Genomic DNA, 20,044 nt, shown 5'->3' with positions numbered 1-20,044 from the left:
TGAACATTTACTTTCTTGAATTAAAATATCAACAAATTTGTCAAACTCACCAAATAAATCCCTTTAAGATAGTAGAACATAATGATTTTTAATACCATTAACTTTATTTCATCTGAAAATAACCAACATGAATCAGGATTGTTTATAAGAATTAACTGGGTCACTTTTTCCTCTATTTTCTACTTTTGTATAATGTTACTGTTTTGGAAAACATATCTTTTATTGTATCAACATTATGCATACAAACCTGGGTTTTTGCATGTTCATGACCTTTTACAGTGTTTCCTTCAAATCTAATTAAACTTTATTATAAGTGTATTTTAATAAACTTGGCATCAAAGTATAGTTTACAGTTAAAATTTTAATACTATAAATTTTAATTTCCTTAATTTCAAAGGGAAATATCTAAATGTATCTGAATCTTTGCTTCTGCATATCACACGTCACTTCTTCACTCCAAAATGCCCATTTTAGATTGTCTTGCTACTCTATATAGCCTTCTGAATCAGACATAAATAACACACTTATGAAATAGATACTACTAAAGCATAATATAAAACTGCATCATACAGTCTTTCTGCATTACTGAAATATATGCCAAAAAAAATGTCAGCCTGACATTAACTACTGGATTAATTACAAAAATAGTAAGTAAAGATTACAATTTACTGTTTTTCACATAAAGCTAGCTCATTTTCATTGCAGGTTTTGAATTATTTAGCCTACACACTAATTTTCTGCCATTGCTGAGGTAATATCAACAAGATAGGAAGGATATTATTTTAATATACTAATAGCTAAGCTAGGAAGTCAGTTGTACAGTTTTAGATCACTGTAATTTTCGTGCATTAATATTTTGTGCTTTTAATTGCATATTTGAAATAAACAAAAATTATCTCATATAATACTACCATTATTGCAAATGTATAATTAACGTTCAATACAGCCCAGGAGCAAATGAAAACAAGAGGTAAGAAGTATTAAATGTTCTGATGTATATTTTTATTTATTGTTATAAAAGTAACTAAAATGCAAATAATTAGATTCAGTAATTATGCATGGTTGAAGGAGTAATAAAATTAACTGAAAAGCATTTGTGAAAACATTAAAGACCTAGTTTTTAGAGTGAATAATTATAATAATTTGTTCCAATCTAATGTTACTCTCAAAGAAAAATATATTCTTGATTTCATTTTCTGTTTTTCAACTTTTGCTACAGATGATTCTGCTACAGTAAAGAAAATAAGATAGTATTACACTATACAAGTTTTTTTTTATTATTTTAATACAAAAGACTGTAGAAGTTAAACAAATGAATACTGTACTATGAAAATCAATTTATTCTTTGTAAAACATTTTCTAAATATACTACCATTTGAAAATTAGCTATGACTCACCTGTTTGATATTAGTATATCTGAGTATTATGCCAAGTAGGTTACATAGATGCACTTTGCTAAATCCATTTCTAAAAAACACATGCTATTTTGTTTTACCTGTTCTTGTAAAGCCTGTATTTTTCGTTGCCTTTCATCTTCACTGTTCTCATTTTCTTCATCAGAACCACTAGATGATAATGAACTAGAACTACTACTTCTGGATTCTTCTGGCTTTACTGTTTGTGTAGCCACAACTGGCTCTGTCATGGTTGAATCATCAGGCATTTTTGCGTAAAGCATTTCAAATACATCCTGCACAGAAATAACCAAGTAATAAATAACAGCTCTATACTTCAGTTAACTTAAAAATTTCTCTCTTGAAATCTAATTATAACATTATAGCTTCAATCTTAATCCATTTTACTATTTAAAGTCTAACCATCTGTTGTTGTGTGTATGTATTAGGTTGAGGAATAATTCGTGAGCGTTTTTAAATAATTTCATTCAAGCATTACATGCAAGACTATACAATACTTCAATGCATGAACACATTACACCCAAAACATTTATTATGATACTTTATTTCATGTAATACCTAGGTATATAGTATGCATTGTTTTAAACGAAATTGCAAGAAATTAAATGCGAAAAGCAGATGGTGTCGAAAATGCTCGATTTTGTCCACTTGACATTCCATTTAATGAGCTGAAAATGAAAGCAAAAATTAAAGACATATGAAAATCAAACACACCATCTATTAGAGCAAAAAATTATCTACCAAATGACATGAAATGTTTTGTGAAAGCATTTCATTTATGAATATATTTTTTAACTTGAAAAAACGCTCACAAATTATTCCTCAACCCAATATATCATTAGTTTTCATTAGTAATAATCACATTTCATGATTAATTTTCAGTTTTTTTCACATATTTTTTTGAACAAACAAAAAGTACAAAAGATCCAATCAAGAGAACTTGAAATTATTCAAATGTAACTCAATTTTGTTTTTCCAAATTAGTTCAATTCTACAAACCAAAAAATAGGCATACCTGCAATTTTCTTGCCATAGCTACAACATCATGATCAGGTGGATTATACTTGTAACAATTGGTAAAAATTAATCTGATGTCTGATGCAAATTCTTCTGGTGATTTGTACTTCCCAGTTTCAAGTTTTTCCTGAAATTAAATATAAAAAGTGTTATTATAACAAACCTTAACAATGCTTTTGATTTTCACTTGTTCATAGTCATTGAAATTTATACTATATAATAAGCTAGGGAAACTTATGATGTAATTTTTTTAAGGGTGATCAAAGCCTTTGCAAGAGATGTTAAATATTTTTGTTAAACATACACATGTTAGTCTTTTAAAAAACTTTTACCAGACAAAAAAGTGCTAATAAGATAGCTTGTTTATTATTAAAGCAAAACAAACATAAGCATTTGTGTCACTGTATGGTTATCTTACAATGTTAAAAAGTAAAAACAAGGTAAAAGATTGCTTAAAGAACTACTTTACTGAAAGTTAAATCACAGTAACTCATGAATGTGAACAATGGTAAAGTAGCTATGGATCAACAAAGATATAGCAGTTAACCCTTAATTACAACAATTTTGGCTCAGTCCCAAACATTTCCTTCTATTTTACATTTGGTTGGTTGGTTGATTTGGTACAAAGCAGCTAGGGTATCTGCACCAAAGATCTGGTAAAAAGTTAAAATTAAAGTAAACTTAGTAAAATTCATAAAAGGAAATTAAGGTAAAACAAAACAAAGTTTAAAAAAAACAAACAATGTTTATATCTAGTCTACAACATTAAGAGAAAAACTACAGTAATACAAGTTGTGAAGACTTCCTGTAGCGTAATTGTAATTATCATAACTCACCAGGAAGACTAACAGGTAAGTACAAAAACCACCATCAGTCACCTAAAGTTGGCCTTTCCAGTGCAGGTTCCGAGTTATTTGACGTTATGGCCACTTTCAAAAAGTAAAGTAATTAAAGTTTTAAAAGACTTACAGAAAAATTTTAATAATAACTCGCCAGGATGACTAACGAGTATTCCAAACAGCAGCGCTAGTCACCTGAAGTTGACTTTTCCAGTCCTGGTTTCGAGTCATTTGATGTTACGGCTATTTTCTAATTTCAAATCGAACTAGATGGCCTGTGATTCTTAAAAGGGAATCACATAAAAAAAGGTGTAATGTATAAATCAAAAAACTTAAATGACATTAAAAAGATTAATGGCCTTTAAAAAACTAAAAACATTTCTAAGGTGGATAGCGTCACCGTCACCAATAGCATTAACATTATGGAGAAACCTTGGAACAGAACATGTTTAAAATGGTGCCGTCGTTGAGAGTCATAACAACAGCAAGAAAGTAAAATATAGTTTATTGTGACCTGAGTGTTACACAGACTACACACTGATGCATCAGTTCCAGATAAAAGAAAATGATTAGTTATAAAACTGTGACCAATACGTAGTCTAGTTAGGACAACTTCCTTTTTCCAATCCTTACAGAAGCAAAACAGCCAATGTCCAATATAGAGTTTTATTTGGAAAAGCTTGTTTTCACATTTCTCACTCCAACTCAACTGCCAGCTGGCATGGAGCCAAGCCTTGAATGCAGGACCATAGTCCATGCATGGAACAGGCACAGCGGTGATAGTGCCATAGACCAGTGATCCATAGTCATGTTTTGATTGAATAAAAGAGCACGATATATGTTTAGCACAGAATATCGATCCACTCCCCATGTGGTGGAAGAGAGGACATGAAGGATGTTCAGTGCTCTTGTACATTTGAGCCATAGCTGTTTGATGTGTGGTATAAAGGTCAGCTTATGGTCAAAGATATGCCTCCAAAACTTTGTCTCAGGTACCATAGGCAGCACAACCTCACTGATATGGAGTTCAGGATCAGGGTGAATATCCTGTTGGCACCAAAAGTGCATGCAAATGGTTTTAGAGAGAGAGAAGATAAAGCCATTTGCTGTGTTCTACTTCAGTAAATGATTTAGGGCAGTCTGTAGCTGCCGCTCAATATACCTCATGTTCAATGACTGACATGAAATGTAAAGGTTGTCAACATAGAGCCCAACTGTAACAGTGAGAGGGACTTGTTCAGTGATGGCATTAATCTTTACACTGAAAAGTGTCGAACCCACACAAACTTCGAATCTCCTGTCCATTAAAAATTTAATAAAAATGGGCAAATGGCCACGTAACCCATACATATGGAGGTCTCACAAAATGCTATACCTCCAATGTTGTATCACAAGCCTTCTCAATGTCAAATAATATTGATACAAGACATTGACGTTTGAGAACAGATTCTCTGGTTGACGTTTCAAGTCAAATCAGTGGATTGAGGTGTGGAGAAAGATAGGACAATACCCTGGCACCAGCCATCAAGAAAAACATTTTCCTGCCAGATCTGGTTAAAAACAATCAGACGAATAGCAAGAGAAGCATGAGATAGATGGCACACCATTCCATATTGTACATCATCAGGTCCAACCGATGTTCTACCAGACTGATGAAGGGCCAGTTTGAGTTCCACCAGTGTAACAGGATGATTATTGTCATACAGACAATCAGCTCATTAGAAAAGGGGTGAAAGCTCTACCAGAATCTTGATGGCTAAGAAGGTAGAGGGAGAAGCAGAAGTGCTAGATACCCAGCAAAAACATTCACTTAAGAGTATCAACGATGCTCCCAGTATCAGCAACTTTCTGGCTGTCAGAGAGCGTAACAGAATTATATTGCCCATTGTGGAATATCTAGGGAAAGTATCCCATGCCTGCTTCTGAGCCTTCCATGCCATGTGGCAGGAAGGATTCCACCATGGATGAGGATATCATGGAAAACATGTTGAGGTTTTTAGAATACATTGAGCAGTTACTGCTGCCACAAAGTCATCCATTGATGGCTTACAGACGATGGCAGGATCAAGTTCTGTGAGAGCAGTAAAAGAGAGCCAGTTTGCCTGATCCAGCTTTCACTTGGGCACGTAGATTGGGTGGCATCGACCACGGCCAGTCTCTCTCAAAAGTATAAGAAAATGATCACTGCCTAGCAGATAATGGTCAACCCTCCATGAAAAATGGGAGAATAATGAAGGGGAGCAAACTGAGAGATCAATAGCTGTAAAGGACTGACTAGGTGCATGAAAATAAGTGGAAGAACCAGTATTGAAAAGAGAAAGATTGTGATCAGAGAGCATATGCTCTACAGAGTAAGCCCTCCTATTAATATCAGCACTTCCCCAAAGGGGATGATGTCCACTAAAATCCCCCAGGATGAAAAAGGGAGATGGCAACTGTTCAATGAGATCATCAAGGTCTGATTGATCATATTTCTCTCCATGGACAGGTAGAGAGAACAAATAGTGATGGTATGACCCAAGGAAACATGGATGGATATAGCCTTCAAGGGTGTGTCAAGTGGCAAAGATAGTGTGGGCACATGTTGATCAACCAACAGTGCCACCCCTCCATTCACTCGTCTATCACACACCCTGTTATTTCTGTATAAAGAAAACCACCGAAAGGTGACTGTATCGGCAGGTTTCAGAAATGTTTTCTGTAAGGAAAGACAAACAGAATGGTAGGAAGCAATCAGTGTTTTGATGTCATCTAGATTAGAACGTAAACCTTGACAGTTGCATTGTATCAGGGTGACCATTTTTATTTATGTGTAGGCGAATTGGGCAGAAAACCTTTCTGTTTACGACCACGTCTTTTTTCCTTATTCGAGGGAGGTCTATCAACCTCCATAGATCCTGCCCTGGGTCTATTGGGCAGGTCTTTGCTGTTGGAAGGGGATTCCAGAAACTGAGGACATGAATGAATGATTGTTTTTCATCTTGGGGTGAGAGAGGAGGATGGATCCGAGGAAATGCCTATACCTGGAACCAAAGGATGTGAATCTTGGAGTTTGGTGGAATGTATGTAAGGGAAAGTGACAGGTGTTGAAGTTGATTCATCAACTTTTTCAACCACAGAGGTCAAAAAACTTTTCATTTCTTTTGAAAATGAATCTTTTGGAGGCACAGAGAGATCCGTCTGCACTCCCACTGTGGTAGTGGGAAGAAATGCAACAGCATACATCTGAGGTGAAGTGGTGGACAGCAAGGTTTGAGTCTCAGGGTAAGTAATGTTATGAATCGTTTTCAAATGTTGAACCTCTTTCTCTTGCAACCACTTACGGCAAGAATGAAAGTAGGATGAGTGAGAGCTACTTCAATTGATGCAATGAGGGTCCATTTCACACTCATAGGCATCATGGTCCTTGCTACCGAAACTAGCACATGTCAAGGAACCACGACATGATGTCTTTGAGTGACCAAACCTCTGACACTGAAAACATCAGAGAGGGTTTGGAATGACTGGCCATACCCTGCAATTAAAATAACCTGCATTGATGGCAGCAGGTGGACGTGGTGACATAAATGTGAGAATAATGGTCGGCATTGTAATTCCATCTTTGCAAGTAGATATGTGCAGAAACTCGAGTGGAGAAACCATGAGAATCTTTGGTTCAGGGATGTCCTTTAAATCCCTCTCGACAATAACTCCTCATCATGAGTTCAAAGTAGCATGAGGTGTTACCTAAATAGGTGTATCTCCAATCGCTTTTGATTGTAAGAGGAGTTCACTGTGTTGAAATGTGGATGTTTCCACCAATATGTCTCCAGGTCAAAGCTTCTTTATTGTATTTGAAGAGCCAGCAAGTCCTAATAGTCCTTTCTAAATGAAAAAGGAAGACATTTGCCCTAAAGGTTTGTCTGAAAGAGAAAGTAGGATAATAAAAATGAGATACAACAGGTGTTACAGATGTTGAAGATTGCTGCTCAGAATTTTCAAGACGTAGTCGTTTACCTATGGAATGTTTTTCACTATTTTATTTAAGTTTTTATTTGGAGGATTCACTATTTTATTTAAGTTTTTATTTGGAGGATTCACTATTTTATTAAATTTTTATTTGGAGGATCCATAATAAAAAAGGAATATTTCAGCACCCACTGACCCCACCCACCATGGAGCCCTACAAGGGAATGCACTACAATGTCAAATAAGGACACTGCAGCAATGCCAGGGTTTCGTGAGCACTATACCCAAATACCAGCATCAGATACTATGTCCACAACACTTGTTGAGAACATCCAACACTGGTACTTGGTTGACCCTAGCCCAAGTGGACCAGGTGATTGATTCAAGGCCAAAGTGATATGTTAGGGTTGGACCCCTCAACCACCAGGATGTTCTCTTCCATTTCAAGGGTCGCCACGTATGACAAACATGTGGGTGGATGTTTAGATCCCAGAGGAGGTAAACTGAAAGAACAGAACCTTCCCTGGGAATTCCCCTCACCATGTACAGGAATCCACACCAAGAGGTTATTTTATATCTGTAAAAATCCACTGTTATGGGCACTCGTATTCCTATCAACTTGGCTTGTGATCACCTGTTTCCCAGTCTCAAGTGATCTCTTTGAAACTCAGCATTGTGGCCACTCAGACTATCTCTTACCTTGAACTGCCTAACTGAGACCTGACAATCAAAGTGAGGCCTCTATCATATATTGAATGACAGCAGCCACATCTTGAAGGTGTTACAAACCAGGTAGCCACTAATGTTCCCTGTTAATGGTATGCTAATCCAACCTCATGCTGCATTGATGATCACACAAAGAGTATGTTTAAACTTTAAACTTTTTCACCTGTTACGCTTTTAATTTGGGGTCTTTTTGGTCTTCTTGTAAACAAAAGACTTCTTCAAAGGGAGAAACTCACACATTTATTTGAAGTTTTTTTGCCTTTCCCTCCATTTTGCAATAAATATAGCTCTGCTATCTCAGCAAAATCTCTCTTCTGTTGATGAAAATGGCAGAATGTTGTTGTTTTATGATTTGAGTATCATTATTGCCAAGTGTCACCACATGTGCAAATAAACAACAGTATCATGCCTTGACCTCTGATACCGTGCGGTACAAGGAAAAAGTCACGAAGCTCACCGTCATCCTAATTTTGCATTTATCTTTTAATTAAAAGTATGGTATAGAATTTTATTTTTTAGATACAAAATGCAAAAAATAGGTATGTAAAGATGTTATTACAACATTCTGTATCAAACAGGATCATAAATGGATGAGTATCATGAGCAAGTTGTAGGGGTGTGTACTGTAACTTTGAGATTTCAGTCTGATCCTAAAGGTGACCCCATATAATGACACCCAATAATATAGCCACTATGCTATGCAACCATTAACTATTAAAACCCACACCACACTGAATAAACAGGGCTGGACTGTAATTAAATTAGAAATACTGGAAACTAAAAACACTACATAATTTTATAAACTATAAAAAAGTACATTTTTAAAGCAAGTTTCTTCATCCTCATAAAACTAGTTTTAAAATTACATTGCATTAAACATTTTATATTTGAAACTGTTATGGTCATAGTTTTTGTTTTTTATCACTCTGAACAGTTAATGAGACAAATTCATTGCCTCTTTCTATCAGATGGCTTTTTCTCTTGCCTATTTTATGACTTGTACATACAGTATAAGACAAATACAATAAAGGCTGAAACAAGATGTTTCAACTATAGTTCTGATCATAATAAATAAAGGTTAAGCCTGGAAATATTTATTTCATATTATATAACCTATGGGTATCTGACAAGTAGCTGTATGAATCACATGCAAGTACTTAATGTTACTTATAAAAATAATGGAATAGATAAAAACAGGCTTCATGATACTTGATAAATGCAAAAGACATAAAAGGTAGATAATCATTATTAAATAAAACAATCCATTTACAACACACACACACAAACTGCCTAAAAGCATTCAAGTAAATACAAGGAGTTTTAATAACTAGCTCACTGCAAACTGAGAGTTAAATAACTCTATTCAGTATGTGGTGTTCTTTAAAATATACTGTGAAGTATGATTATGTTCCAGCAACTGTTCTATACAAATTAGATTTATAAAACAATTGATAACTTTATAACATACACAAGAATAATATCTATTTATGGTATATGCACATATAAATGCTCACTGAAAAGGTGATAAAAATGGAATTAGAAACATTTAAATTATATAAACTTTTATATATTCCCTTAACTATCTCAACCAGTATTAAAGTCTACTTGAAATTTTGCCATTTATCACTAAAAAAATAATCGCATGAATTAGTCAGAAAACAATTATTATGATAAATTTCAACTCTTTCACCATGATAGTTGCATCAAGAAGGTACTGGCGACACACTGGTAAATGGTCCTTTTGACAATGTATTTTCAAGTTTTATGAACTATACTTTCAACTGATTAATCAAATAAATATTTACAGAACTATAAAGGATATTTTAGATTTCAATTTTTTTTTAACAAAATGTGCTTACTGAAGAATGCAGATGAGAAGACCAGGTGAAACTACATTATACACTTAGTAAAAAAACTTAAAATACAAAAAAAGATTAAAACAGAGATTAGACCTTTTTAAGAAGGTTTTGTTTAGAAATTTTAATTAATAAAAAAAGACTATATATAAGAGTACACTGAATGTAAGATTCATTTTTTAAAGGAAATACATTTTTAAACTTAAATATTTACATGATTATATCCAGCTGAACATGCTTTATAAAATTATTATATGTAGAATTTCTTTTTAAGAACTATGGATTATTTACTTATGATGTAATTAGTGCATCAGCTTACAATAGCAAACACTAATCATCACATTCATTTTATTCTCTTTGATTAAGATTTACACTTCCTGATACTTTTCTTTTCGAGAGACAAATTAAAAACTTTTTAGAAAACAAAAGTAAATAAGCCAAAACTTAAATAAGATCAAGCCATAAAGACTAGCAATATCTGAAAAAAACACTCACAAACACCTGATAACTGACTACAGGACTTGATTTCATCAGTCATCCTATACACCAAGTCTTCTGATGACCAGCTTAAACCCCCATGCTGTCCAATATACGACTAGCAACGTGGAACAGATCCTTACTCAAAACAGCATTTCAGTCTACTGTAAACTTATCTATATCCACACTACACAGGTAATCTTAATCTAAAACCTCTACAAAAATCATCCACAAATTCCTTAAATATGAATTTGAAAGTTTAAACCCCAACAAAAATATCTTTTGATTTTTCTCTAAAAAACATTGTACCTTGTACAAGAGAAATATTTGTACAATCCACCTTAAATGGGTGGAAACATTAGAAAAGGTTTACTTTTGTGATTGGCTTTTATTCACTCCATGTTCTATTATGGACAATCTGCACCTCTGTGTTGCTTTATATATATTTGGGTGGGTAGGAACTTAAATGGGTGGAAACATTAGAAAAGGTTTACTTTTGTGATTGGCTTTTATTCACTCCATGTTCTATTATGGACAATCTGCACCTCTGTGTTGCTTTATATATATTTGGGTGGGTAGGAATTTAAAATAAAAGCAAATGCTGATAATATGAATATTTAGTAAGAATAATTTCTAGCATAGATGCTTACAACAATAAAACTAACATGGTTGTCTCAACTTCTTACTTTTAAACTTTCAGTAAGAACTAAAATGACCAAATTTATGAAATCAAACTCAGAATTTTCATCATTAATTGTCACAGCTAAAACACTGGTCCCCTTCAATTATAAATGTTTAGGCCTAAGACTAATGTTAAATAGACAAGACAACCAATTAAGGCTAGGAAATATAAAAAGTCTAGCTACCATGAGAAAAGTGGTAAATTCAACAAATTAAACAGAACACAACACTGATAACTGCCAACAAACATTTACAAAAGTTTTAATCAGTACAAAACAGAATAACATTAAATAAAACAAGCACTTACCCTCTCCCACATTAATACAAACTACAAGCTGGCTCTTCTGTTTAAAAGTTTTACAGCTCATTGAGTTTGTTTCATTAAAAGTCTATATAACATTAGATATGCTTCTGGCTTAACAAGGCATCAAATATGAATTTAATAAAAATGCAAAATTGTCAACTTGAACATTAATTGGTACTTCTTTTAAAATAAATAAGATATAAAAATATAAAAATTCTTGTAACTGGATCTCTCTGTTTTTTTGTTTATTGGACAACCTTTGATACAGGTCAGGCTCTCCTACAGACAACCTGAAAATTTCCTTAAAAGTTATCCCTGGACTATAGTATGAATTCCAAAACAAATATTGAACAAAGCTGATTTAACACATTTACCTTAACGTTTCCTAAGTCCATGGGATGCTTTATTACATCAAGATAGTCTTTCAATCCAGGAAACACAGAGCCAACAGGCTTATAGAATGGCCAGGCATAATCCTTAAAAACAAAATTTATTACTTCATTACTATAACATTTTAAAACCACCAATAAACTTCAATGTCACTTGCTTATTAGGTATTAAGTGTACTTAAAGCTGAATCCCCACTGCTAAAATATGTACCATTGAAATAAAAGATAACTACCAGCTTTAACACCATGTGATACTTAATAAGAAGCCATGTATCACAACCATATCTAAACCTTTAATAACATTCTTAAGAAAATATTAATATCCTGTAAACAAATTTTGTACCTAAATAATTTAATATTGGTTTATTTTGATATTTCACATGAAATTTTAATTTAAGTATTTATATATTTTGTAACTTTTCACTATTGAAGTTTTATATTCTTGGACTAATTTTCATCAATTTCCAATACATTTTTTATACCAGTTTCCCAATTTTAAGAAAATAAAAAATTATTGCTTCACCTAAAAATTATTTGCCCTAATAATCCTCAGTTTTGAAATCACAGACAAGATTGAAGGCAGCTAGTCAACAGCCCACTGACAATTTGTTATTAAGCAGAAAGCTACACCATGGGTACTGAAATGCAGTTGTTAATAACATAAACCTTCAGACTTACCACTAGAAGACTATTCTTGTCAGAACAAAAAGTGGAATTTGAACATCCCTTATAATGTACCTATGGTTCCAAAATAATGAACGCAAAATTTCTTAATTTTTTGGTGCCAATGGGACACAAGACACAGAATATCAGCTCTACATGAAACACAACAGAGAATGCTTCCCTACAGAACACCAAACAAAACCAAAAACTCCATTTAAAAGTCCAAGGGAAAAGAGATGGTATCTAAGAATAATAGGATAGGAAGGACTATAATTTCTATGGACAGACCAACATGTGTACTACTTATGCTGGAAAACTGCCATGAAAGGAGGACAAAAAGAAAAGGAAACAAGCTGTATATGAAAGTCCAGTTCTTCTGGTGAGGGAACAGACAAAAGCCATGCTTGAAGATGGAGTGCAAGTATGGACAAATAATGCATACCAAAGTGGAGCTGATGGAGAAGTATCAAAGATAAAGAAAGAGAAAAGGAAATGCAACAATAAAAATCAAGTCTGCAGTGGAAACCACACATGAATCGGCCAATACAGAATCAGCAACAAGATATTACATGCAGTGGTCTATAGTATGGAAAACACATAAAAGATTTATATGGAGAGAGGACTCAGAAAGTGTCAAGATATGATCCCACAAACCAGAAACAGAAGCACATATAAAAAGTGAAATTCTAGACAAGGAGGAGGATGCACGCACACACAAAAAGTGAAATTCTAGACAAGAAGGAGGGTGCACGCACACACTAGTACTATTCCCACCTAACCACCAATCAAAGTTGGTTTGTGAGAGAAGAGAAATGGTAATGGTAAGTGGGGTATTTCATGGATCCTTAACAAGGCTCTATTGTTTTCCCAAAACCCACTGGCAATGATTCATGTTGGCATGACCATATTTATTCTGTAACTCTTGACTGAAGTGGAACAGGTTGGTTCTGATGAAGATGAAATATACCACAAGATAAACTAAATATTATGTGGGTGTGAAGAAAAACTTTCTCACACACGACTGAGAGGCATGTTCAGGGGGGAGGGGGAGAGAAAGGCTGTCCAAATCCACTTCTTCCTGATAGGAAATAGGACAACTTTAAATAGACATGGAGCCTACGGGGAAGAAAAACAGGTTCTGACCAATTGAACATGGTCAGTAATCACACTGAAGCAGTAATAGCAGTGTAGTCATGACCACCTGAAACTGTTTAACTCTTGAAATTGAAAGAGGAGATAAAATAATGTTTAATTCTTCATGAGAGTGAATGAAAATGGTAAAAAACATCACTGAAGTAGAAAAATTAAGAAAGTAAAAAATTGTGAATAAGTTTATCACACTGTGAGTGAAAACACACCTATTCCATGAGACTGCCAATCAAAAAATGTTAACAGCTGCAATATTAGAGATGATGCTAGTCATAACAGCAATGGTGTTGCATTCCTTATCATTTGCTTGCTCATGGAAACACACAAGGGTAAGTGGAAGTATTAACTGTTTTTACTTTACTTTTTTGAAAAATACACTGACACAAAAATCAATTAGTTTCAGTTCTCACTGCTTCATTTCATTTTTTATGTTATTTTTCTTTGTTTCTACAGTTTCAACAAGAAAATTTGAAAATGTATTTGTTTATTACTTTTTGAATTTTATACAAAGCTACTTAAGGTTTATCAGTTGTAGCCTTCCCTAATTTTGCAGTGACAGAACAGAGGTAATACAGCTTGGCAATATCACCCACCATCAATGAACAGTAGGATGGACCATTAGTTTATAATGCTCCCCAGAGTTGAAAGTAGGTGAGCATGTTCAACAATGGAATTTGAGTCCATGACCCTCAGACTGAGTTGAGTGCCCTAACCACCAGTTTAAAGATGTGAAATTCTTATAATAATTATAAAATACTGTTAAAACATTTTACAGTACTCTGCATTAAAAGAAAGCATACGACATATTAGAAATGTAATGATAAAAACAATAAAGCAACTATATCATGACTGGTGAGCTCTTAAGTATCAAGTGCACAGCTGCATATTTCAAAACTTTAGACAAAAAAATATTTATAACTGTCTCCATTCAAACAATTTGAATCAATAAATATTAAAGATAATATTCTGTCACTGTAACATTTAATTAAACTTGAAAAGAGAAAATTTAAAAATATTCCTATATCCATTTTTGCACAGCTCAGAAAATGTGTCTGTAAATAACCCAATCATCAAGTTCAAAACTTTTATATTCATCCCAAAGTACAGTATTACATTTTCTAAGAATCATTCATCTTTCTGAAACATGAAGATGTATGTATTGTTTCTCATATAATCATACTTCTCTGTAAAAAAATTTTATTTGTACATCACTTGTTGTTGCCACTTTATATCACAGCATACAGTCTAAATAATTAATGACAAAAATATATATACAGCTATAACCCATATTCAAATACAGTTTGATAGAGTAAATTATAAATTACTAACTGAAGTACCCATCCCTTGGATGAAAGTGATGTAAAAAAAAAGCAAATAAAACATTAAGAACACAACATTGCATGGATATCTTTATGGTCTCAATGAACCTATATACAAAATTTGGTGAAGATTCATCTATAGAGAACAAAGTAGCGGCAAAATGCAAAAATGCCCACAAAAACAATCCACAAAACTCAAAACTGAAAATCCGTATATACCAAGAGATGCCAACTATTTCAAATGACTAAGCGTAATGATTGTAGACAGAGCCCGTACAGATATCGTACAACCACTGGATACAGTTTTGAGTCATCCATGTCTGTGGATCCATCTGTGGCTAAACTGTAAACACTGTTAGTAAGTATGCTTGAAATCATTTTGTCATCTTCAGAACCCAACATTTGTACAATGGCTGTAGTTTTGGTTCTAGCACAACCATATTTTTTTTGCTATATCAGAGTCTGGGAACATTTGTCTGAATAGATGTCCTGCATGATTGGCTACAGCTAGGGGTAAATTATGAGCAATGACGAATTGTGTGAACAATTACTTCTGCATTTATGGTTTCATATTCTGAATTCTTACTCATAAATGTCATTATCTGTATTGTTTTTGTCTTCGCCTCAGCCTTTTGTTGGTGAGATGCCGATTTTGTATATCTGGAACAATCATTTATCCTGTCATGTACTACAGAAAAATCGATGTGACAAACTGTACAAAACACATGACTGTCACTGACTTTTGATGCAATGACCGGATATTTTGCACTATACTCTTTCCTAAATTTTTGATTCACAGTTTTAGTCTTTTTTAGATTTGCCAGAAACAAAACAATCTGATAAACGAGGCCTCTTTTTATCCATCTTATGAATGATCGCATTGGTGTTTCTATGCTGCTTAGAAAACGAGAAATACCCCCCTATGTGAGCGCTGATTGGCTGACGAGCACTGATGATATAACTATGGATTCCCCCCACATACCCAGTATGGAGAAGCACCACAATCAAATTATTGGTAGACGTTGGAGGTACAAATATTTTTAACATTTCAAGCACAAACATGATTATCGCAAGTAACCATTTGGACTATGTCTTTCATTTATTATCAAAATTTATTTGTTTCTCACTAGAAATTTTCTTTTCACCCTTTCAAGCCCTGGGAGAACAATTTATCACTTTATTGTATAGGCCTATATAATATATAATAATTTGGGAGTTGCAACAAGTCGTAATATTTGTCTGTATGAGCATATAATCGTGATGTATACACTAAAATTGTAATGGTTGGCATCTCTGTATATCTCTCCACTGATCCAACAAACCTCATGCCAACTTTGGTAATGATCCATCAACAAAGAGTGAAGTAGTAATAAAGAAAACACAAAAACATCCACAAAATGCAAAACAGAAAACTTGTATATACTTCTAAAATGAACCTCCACACCAATCTGGTGAAGATCACTCCAAACCCTGTGAAGTAGTTATGTGGACATACAACAAACAGTATTATTATATTTATATAAATTCACATCACTGTTGACTAAATAAAGTGGTGTAAAAAGTAATTTGTGGCTTCTTGATCAGGTTCTGTAGAAGTAAACAAAGGAATCTAATAAAAAATTCATGACTTAAGAACCAACTGCAAACAAGAAATTTTTACCTACAAAATGTTTTTGTGTTAAATTATATATATTTTAAATTACAGAATTTCAATTCATGACATCAAGCAAGCTTTTAGGTTTAGTAACTACAGTATGGCAAACTATGTGAACAACCCAAATCCTTATATATTGAATATTACTGGTTAAGTTTACTGTATTCTTAGAACAAACACACAAATAAAGCAAATTATTATTGATTGAAAAAACTATTACATATAAATTGATTTCAATCAAGAACATTCTTCCCCTAATTCTAGATATCCAGCCTGTTAGAGGTGACAGTAAGGTCCTGGATCATTGATAAATCTTATCATTTTTGCCATTTTTTATGACTTATAATTGGATGTGGCAACTGTTCTAATCAGCAAAAATATATCAAATTAAATAAGCTAATGAATATCAAATCAACTGAAACTGACTGAATATATTTAATGAAATTATTGGAAACATTTTGCAAATAACAATGCCTAAAAAAAATTATAGAAATATTAAATCAAATTACTCGAGTTTTTCAGGCTAAAACTAGAAGCTACTTAGTAATTTTGTACTAAGTGTAATGAACATGAATAAGAATTTCCACTCTGAAAAGGAAAATAATCAGGGCAAATTAGAGATACACCTTCAGTCCACAAAGTTTATATAACAAATACCTCATGCTTTTTGAGGAAGAGATCCTTCAAAATATTGGTACAGTACTTCATCTGTTCTGACTGTTTCCCTTTCTTTGTTTTGATGTTAGACTGCAAAAATTAAAGGTATACAATAATTAATTTCTTGTTAAGTCCCTATTATTAAATTATTCAGAAAAGTAAACAAAACAACATAACACTCATATAAGAATATCAATTTTAACTTACATCAACTTGTCCAGCTAAAAGTTCTTTTGATGGCTTTTTCACTGGCCGTCCACTTTCTCGCCTTGCTGACATTTTAGGGGATTTTAAATCAAGAGGAGGTTGGTAGTTGGGTGTATCATTAACATCACTTGTCACTGACGTGCTGGTCATTGGGGTTGTAGTATCCGCTTTCCTTTTTATGCCTTTTTTTGCCTATTAAAAAGAAGTATTTCAACTCCATTCAAGTATGAGACTCAGAAGGGTGAGGAAGAAGCAGCATTCTAATAACACAATTTAATTTTTCAACAAAATATTAAACATATACCAAATGAAATGGAGAGAGGAAAACAAAATTATATGAGCAGGTGTGTTATGTAACAAGGAAGGGGAGAGATCACATGACACTCTTGAGATAAGGATAAAATGTAACACACCGGAGTTACCAAGTCAATTAAATCCAATGAAGATGTAGGAGCATCAATCAGACCTCAAAAATAATGCATAACAAAGGAAAGAGAAGGGAAAAGTCTATCCATGTATTCACCTTCCAGTCCAGCATCTGCTGGGTAGGAGAGAATTGGGTGAGATTAAAGAGAGTCCCTATCCACATGAATGACTCTATTTCCCAGTAGAAGAGAGCAAAAACTTCCTCTGTTGATAATGTCACATTCATAGTCATAGTAACAGGTGGTTGATCCATGGTAGTGGTAGCAGTTGAAGTTGTCATGACAATAAACTGCAAATTTATCACTGAATTTAAGTGGATAAACACACCAAAATCTTTGTAAAACATGAGTTGTCAAAACAGGGAGAAAAAGTTCCACACACAAAACATTCAGCTCATACTGAAATGCTGTTAGATTCTCTAAGTTTAACAATTAAATTCAAAAGTAACAAACTTGAAAGTTAAAATGTAACAAGCAAAATGTCTAAACACTTAGTGCCAAACTGGGGAAGTTCAACTCTGTAATCCATGGCAAGACAGCTGCACCAAAAGTGTATGTAGTATTCCTGCTGGTGGAGAGTTATTGCATCCAAAAAATCAGCAAAACATGTATGGTAAACATTAGTAAATCAAACACTTTAAAAGAAAAATAAAATGAAGTTGACTTATACTAGGGTTCATGGAAACATAGTTAAAGAAAGTTAAACCACTTCCAGGGTAATGATTGTTCTAAAGAAAGGCATCTGCACTCAAGCATTGCTAAACAAGAAATGATAGTTCAGTGATGGCACACAGAGAGTCATGTGCATTACATGACTGTAGTGTTTTGCTATTGGTGGACAGATGACATATAGTGACTTACATGAGACTGCATTCCACTGGAGGGAGGGTTGAAGCCTTGTGGTATGGATTTACAAAAGTTTGCAGAGGCCAGTACAAAACAAGAAAAGCTAATCTTGTGAGCAGATGAAAAGTACATACCAAAATTTAATACTATAAAAATCTTAAGGCCAATGAACATAAAGAAAAAATATGCATTTTGCGTTGTTAGACTCGACCACTTATTTGAGTAGATCATGCATTGTTTGGAATTGATGCCCATTTCTATAAACTTCCCTTGCATCCACCCCCAAACATTTTCAATAGGGTTCAGTTTGGGCAAACACGTTGGATGGTCCAAAAGAATCACGTTAATCACCATGAAAAAGTACTTTGTCCTGCAGGCATTGTGGATTGCAGCATTGTCCTGCTGAAAGATTCAGTCATTTTTACACAAGCCCTCAATAAGTCAATAAGGATGCTTTCTCTAACATGCCAATATAGCCAGCTGCTATTTGATGCCCCTGTATAACCTGAAGCTCCATTGTTCCATGAAAGAAGAAAGCACTCCAGATCATGATGGAACCTCCTCCACTGTGTCGTGTAGAAAATGTGGAAGGAGGCATGGCCTATGAAGATGTTCATGGTTTTTAAAGCCTTTCTCTCGTAGATGCAGTCTTATTGTTCTTGAGCTGCATTCTGCATCGACGATCGGCTGGTGTCTTGCCGGACAACTTGTCAAAATCCTCCTGCTCAACGACAGTGAAAGTTTCTTGGGCCTTCAGTCAATAAGGATGATTTCTCTAACATGCCAATATAGCCAGCTGTTATTTTATGTCCCTGTATAACCTGAAGCTCCATTGTTCCATGGAAGGCGAAAGCACCCCAGATCATAATGGAACCTCCTCCACAGTGTCGTGTAGAAAATGTGGAAGGAGGCATGGCCTATGAAGACGTTCATGGTTTTTAAAGCCTTTCTCTCGTAGATGCAGTCTTATTGTTCTTGAGCTGCATTCTGCATCGACGATCGGCTGGTGTCTTGCCGGACAACTCGTCAAATCCTCCTGCTCAACGACAGTGAAAGTTTCTTGGGCCGACATCTTGAAATTCTCATTCCGTATCCCTCAGGGTGTTTTAAGAAATTTGCAACAGTAATTTTATTATGCCCAATCTCACCAGCGATGGCACGTTGAGAGAGACCTTGCTTTAGCAGCTCAACAATTCTGCCACATTCGAACTCTGTCAACATTTTAGCCTTTGCCATGTTTTTACCCAATGTAACACAAAAGATGTCAGTGGGAGATGCTGACAACACTAATGCTTGAACACAAATAACTAAATTTCATTACGTGTTTACCGATTAATGCTAAAGAAGTTTTATTTTTATTTTCCCTTTTCTTATTTTCATCTTTCAAAGCTCTACTCAAATAAGTGGTTGACTCTAATAATGCAAAATGCATATTTTTTCTTTATGTTCATTCATCTTAATATTTTGGCCAG

General features: G+C 34.1%; 1 protein-coding gene across 9 annotated transcripts in view; it reads right to left on the bottom strand.

Annotated features, from left to right (window-relative positions):
* The window catches only part of LOC143224255 (bromodomain-containing protein 3-like), an 81,810-nt gene that overhangs the window by 13,799 nt on the left and 47,967 nt on the right, over positions 1–20,044 (bottom strand). For all 9 annotated transcript variants that reach the window (XM_076452682.1, XM_076452670.1, XM_076452675.1 and 6 more), the window contains 5 exons: positions 17,302–17,493; positions 17,095–17,184; positions 11,638–11,739; positions 2,431–2,559; positions 1,496–1,690 (listed from right to left, as the gene is read on the bottom strand). In XM_076452682.1, coding sequence (XP_076308797.1) covers positions 1,496–1,690; positions 2,431–2,559; positions 11,638–11,739; positions 17,095–17,184; positions 17,302–17,493 — 708 coding nt within the window. The remainder of the gene's footprint in view (positions 1–1,495; positions 1,691–2,430; positions 2,560–11,637; positions 11,740–17,094; positions 17,185–17,301; positions 17,494–20,044) is intronic.

Source organism: Tachypleus tridentatus, chromosome 1 (assembly GCF_004210375.1).
Source record: "Tachypleus tridentatus isolate NWPU-2018 chromosome 1, ASM421037v1, whole genome shotgun sequence".
Taxonomy (NCBI): domain Eukaryota; kingdom Metazoa; phylum Arthropoda; class Merostomata; order Xiphosura; family Limulidae; genus Tachypleus; species Tachypleus tridentatus.
This window is presented reverse-complemented; position numbering and strand designations above follow the sequence as displayed.